We start from the raw sequence: 5,000 nt of genomic DNA, 5'->3' as shown, positions 1-5,000 counted from the left end.
TGCTTATGCGCGTGGCATTTCTTTTTTATGTTTTTTTTCGAAAGGCTTTTTGATATAATCATAATCATCATCATCATCATCATCATCCTCATCCTCATCATCATCATCATCATCATCATCATCATCATCATCATCATCATCATCATCATCATCATCATCATCATCATCATCATCATCTTCATCTCCATTATCATTATCTTCAGCATCAATATCTTTATGTCTGTCTATTTGTTTGTCTGTTTCATTCTGCCATCTTGTATGCTTGGCTGTCCATTTCTCTCTCTCTCTCTCTCTCCTCCCCCCCTTTCTCTTTCTCTCACTCTCACTCTTACGCTCCTCCCCCTCTCTCTCTCTCTCTCTCTCTCTCTCTCTCTCTCTCTCTCTCTCTCTCTCTCTCTCTCTCTCTCTCTCTCTCTCTCTCCTTCCTTCCTTCCCTCCCTCTGAGCTTCTTACCCTTTTATCACACTCTCCACGGTCTTATCTTGTCATCCCATTTTATCCCTTCCTCCTTCATCTTATCGTTCTCTCTTCCTCTTCTTCTTCCACCACATCTTATGTGATTCATTAATTTCTTTTTCGTTCCATTTCTCTTTCCTTTGTTTCCTTTACGTACTTCTCGTTTTCCTCTATCCTTACTCCCCATTTTCTCTCTTCTCCCTCCTTTATTCTGCGGTTCCCTTCCTCCTGTTTTTCCTTTGTTCCTCTGTCACGTCCTTTTCCTTTTTTCCTTTCAGTGTTTGGATAAATTTGTCTCTCATGTCTGTTTAACTCCATTCGTCTCTCTCTATTTTCTCTGTCTCTGTCTGTCTGTCTGTCGCTCTCTCACTCTCTCTCTCTCTCTCTCTCTCTCTCTCTCTCTCTCTCTCTCTCTCTCTCTCTCTCTCTCTCTCTCTCTCTCTCTCTCTCTCTCTCTCTCTCTCTTTCTCTCTCTCTCTCTTCTCTCTCTCTCTCTCTCTCTCTCTCTCTCTCTCTCTCTCTCTCTCTCTCTCTCTCTCTCTCTCTCTCTCTCTCTCTCTTCATCTTTTCCCCTCCCCTAGTTTGTCATCCTTTTCCCCCAGTCTGTCCCTTCTCCCTCTTCGCTATTCCTCTCTCCCTCTATCCCTTCCCTCCCCCTTCTTCCCATATTCCCCGTTATCTTTCTCCTCCCATCCCCTCCCTTCCCTTCCCTCTCTCCCTCTATCCTTCCCCCCTTCTTCCCATATTCCCGTTCTCTTTCTCCCTCCCATCCCCTCAGCTCTCTCTCCCCCTCTATCCTCCCTCCCTTCCCCTCCCCCCCTCTCTCTCTATCCTCCCTCCCTTCTTCCACCCCCTCTCTCTCCCTCTATCCCTCCCCCTTCTTCCCCTATTCCTCGTTCTCTTTCTCTCCTCCCATCCTCTCCCTCTCTCTCTCCCTCCCTCCCTCCCCCTTCTTCCCATATTCCCCGTTCTCTTCTTCTTCCCTCCCATCCCCTCCCTTTCTCTCTCTCCCTCTATCCCTCCCCCCTTCTTCCCATATTCCCCGTCCTCTTTCTCCCCTCCCTCTCTCTCTCCCTCTATCCTTCCCCTCCCCCCTTCTTCCCATATTCCCCGTTCGCTTTCTTCCCTCCCATCCCCTCCCTCTCTCTCTCTCCCCTCCTCCCCTCCACCCCCGCTTCGTCTCAGCCATATCTTGGGCGATACAGATGGGCTTCTGAGCCACTCTGTCGACCGGTCTGAGTAAGTGTGCGGGATATCGGGTTGGTGATGCTGGTAGTTGCCGGTGTTGTTGGTGATGGTGTTGTTGGAGATGGTGTTGTTGTTGGAGATGGTGGTGTTGGAGATGGTGTTGTTGGAGATGGTGTTGTTGGAGATGGTGTTGTTGGATATGGTGTTGTTGTTGGAGATGGTGGTGTTGGAGATGGTGTTGTTGGAGATGGTGGTGTTGGAGATGGTGTTGTTGTTGGAGATGGTTGTGTTGGAGATGGTGCTGTTGCTGGAGATGATGTTGATGGAGATGGTGTTGTTGGAGATGGTCTTGTTACAGATGGTGTTGTTGAAGATGGTGTTGTTGTTGGAGATGGTGGTGTTGGAGATGGTGTTGTTGTTGGAGATGGTGTTGTTGGAGATGGTGTTGTTGTTGGAGATGGTGGTTGTGTTGGAGATGGTGTTGTTGTTGGAGATGGTGTTGGTGTTGGAGATGGTGTTGGTGTTGGAGATGGTGTTGGTGTTGGAGATGGTGTTGTTGGAGATGGTGTTGTTGGAGATGGTGGTTGTGTTGGTGATGGTGTTGTTGCAGATGGTGTTGGTGTTGGAGATGGTGTTGTTGGAGATGGTGGTTGTGTTGGAGATGGTGGTGTTGTTGGAGATGGTATTGGTGTTGGAGATGGTGTTGTTGGAGATGGTGTTGTTGGAGATGGTGTTGTTGTTGGAGATGGTGGTTGTGTTGGAGATGGTGTTGTTGTTGGAGATGGTGTTGTTGGATATGGTGGTGTTGATGGTGTTGTTGGAGATGGCGGTTGTGTTGGAGATGGTGTTGTTGTTGGAGATGGTGTTGTTGGAGATGGTGTTGTTGGAGATGGTGGTTTTGTTGGAGATAGTAGTATTGTTGGAGATGGTGTTTTTGGAGATGGTGTTGTTAGAGATGGTGTTAGAGATGGTGGTGTTGTTGGAGATGGTGTTGTTGGAGATGGTATTGTTGTTGGAGATGGTTTTGGAGATGGTGTTGTTGTTGTTGTTGGAGATGTTGGAGATGGTGTTGTTGGAGATGTTTTTTTTGGAGAAGGGGTTGTTGGAGATGGCGGTTGTGGTGGAGATGGTGGTTGTGTTGGAGATGGTGGTGTTGGAGATGGTGGTGCTGGAGATGGTGGTGTTGGAGATGGTGTTGTTGTTGGAGATGGTGGTGTTGTTGGAGATGGTGTTGTTGGAGATGCTGGTTTTGTTGGGGATGGTTTTGGAGATGGTGTTGTTGGAGATGGTGGTGTTGTTGGAGATGGTGTTGTTGGAGTTGCCGGTGTTGTTGGATATGGTGTTGTTGTTGGAGATGGTGTTGTTGTTGATGTTTTTTTTTGAGATGGTGTTGTTGTTGGAGATGGTGGTTGTGTTGGAGATGGTGGTTGTGTTGGAGATGGTGGTGTTGGAGATGGTGGTGTTGGAGATGGTGGTGTTGGAGATGATGGTGTTGTTGGAGATGGTATTGTTGTTGGAGATGGTGTTGTTGGAGATGATGGTTTTGTTGGGGATGGTTTTGGAGATGATGTTGTTGGAGATGGTGTTGTTGTTAGAGATGGTGTTGTTGGAGTTGCCGGTTTTGTTGGAGATGGTGTTGTTGTTGGAGATGGTGTTGTTGGAGATGGTGTTGTTGGAGATGGTGTTGTTGGAGATGGTGTTGTTGGAGATGGTGGTATTGGAGATGGTGGTGCTGTTGGAGATGGTGTTGGTGTTGGAGATGGTGTTGTTGTTGGAGATAGTGGTATTGTTGGAGATAGTGTTGTTGTTGGAGATACTGGTGTTGTTGGGGATGGTGGTGTTGGAGATGGTGGTATTGTTGGAGATGGTGGTGTTGTTGGAAATGGTGTTGTTGGAGATGGTGTTGGAGATGGTGGTGTTGGAGATGCTGTTGTTGTAGGAGATGCTGTTGTTGTTGGAGATGGTGGTGTTGGAGATGGTGGTATTGTTGGAGATGGTGTTGTTGGAGATGTTGGTGTAGTTGGAGATGGTGGTGTTGGAGATGGTGTTGTTGTTGGAGAAGGTGTTGTTGGAGATGGTGGTGGTGTTGGAGATGGTGTTATTGGAGATATTGTCGGAGATGGTGATGTTGGAGATGATGTTGGAGATGATGGTGTTGTCGGGGATGGTGCTATTGTTGGAGATGGTGGTGTTGTTGGAGATGGTAATTTTATTGGAGATGGGATGTTGGAGATGCTGACATTGGAGATACCGGTGTTGTTGGAGATGCTGTTGTTATTGGAGATTCTGGTGTTGTTGGAGATGCTGGTGTTGTTGGAGATGCTGGTGTTGTTGGAGATGCTGGTGTTGTTGGAGATGCTGGTGTTACTGGAGATGCTGGTGTTGTTGGAGATGCTGGTGTTACTGGAGATGCTGTTGTTATTGGAGATGCTAGTGTTGTTGAAGACAATGGTGTTCTTGGAGATGCTAGTATCGTTGGAGATGGGATGTTGTTGGAGATGCTGGTGTTGTTGGAGATGTTGATGTTGGAGAAGCTGGTGTTATTAATAAATTTTGTTGATAAATGATGGAGTTGTTGGAAATGCTGGTGAATTCCGGTGTTGCTTAGGGTGTTAATGTTGTTGGAAATGCTGGTGTTGGTATTATCTAGGATTCTGGTGTAGTTGGGGATGCTGGTGGATGCTAGTGTCGTTGAAGATATCATCGTTGGTGGATAGTGAGGGTGAGGGTTACCGTTTTTGTTGGGGACACTATTATTATTATTATTATTATTATTATTATTATTATTATTATTATTATTATTATTATTATTATTATTATTATTATTATTATTATTATTATTATTATTATTAATTATTATTATTATTAATATTATCCCTATTGTTATCATTATTGTTATCATTATTTGCATTATTGTTATTATTATTTGCATTATTGTTATTATTACTTGCATTATTGTTATTATTTTGATTATGATCTATTATTATTATTATTATTATCTATTATTATTATTATTATCTATTATTATTATTATTATCTATTATTATTATTATTATCTATTATTATTATTATTATTATCTATTATTATTATCTATTATTATTATTATTATCTATTATTTTTATTATTATTATCATTATTATTATTATTATTATTATTATTATTATTATTATTATTTATATCATCATCATCATCATCATCATCATCATCATCATCATCATCATCATCATCATCATCATCATCATCATCATCATCATCATCATCATCATCATCATCATACATGCTACATTATCAGAATTACTTTTCATTCTATCGTCCATTTCTTCGTTATAAATTCCCCTTTTCCTCAATTAGCATC

The 5,000-nt window shown here is 43.2% G+C and overlaps 1 protein-coding gene across 1 annotated transcript in view; it reads right to left on the bottom strand.

Annotated features, from left to right (window-relative positions):
• The window catches only part of LOC138866376 (mucin-2-like), a 4,532-nt gene extending 184 nt beyond the window's left edge, over positions 1 to 4,348 (bottom strand). Inside the window, exons 1-5 of the mRNA XM_070138906.1 lie at positions 3,885 to 4,348; positions 3,462 to 3,814; positions 3,200 to 3,376; positions 2,691 to 2,887; positions 2,193 to 2,267 (exon numbers count right to left, since the gene is read on the bottom strand). Coding sequence (XP_069995007.1) covers positions 2,193 to 2,267; positions 2,691 to 2,887; positions 3,200 to 3,376; positions 3,462 to 3,814; positions 3,885 to 4,348 — 1,266 coding nt within the window. The remainder of the gene's footprint in view (positions 1 to 2,192; positions 2,268 to 2,690; positions 2,888 to 3,199; positions 3,377 to 3,461; positions 3,815 to 3,884) is intronic.
• Positions 4,349 to 5,000: the final 652 nt, after the last annotated feature.

Source organism: Penaeus vannamei, chromosome 25 (assembly GCF_042767895.1).
Source record: "Penaeus vannamei isolate JL-2024 chromosome 25, ASM4276789v1, whole genome shotgun sequence".
Taxonomy (NCBI): domain Eukaryota; kingdom Metazoa; phylum Arthropoda; class Malacostraca; order Decapoda; family Penaeidae; genus Penaeus; species Penaeus vannamei.
The sequence above is the reverse complement of the archived record's forward strand: the minus strand, read 5'-3'. Positions and strand labels throughout refer to the sequence as shown.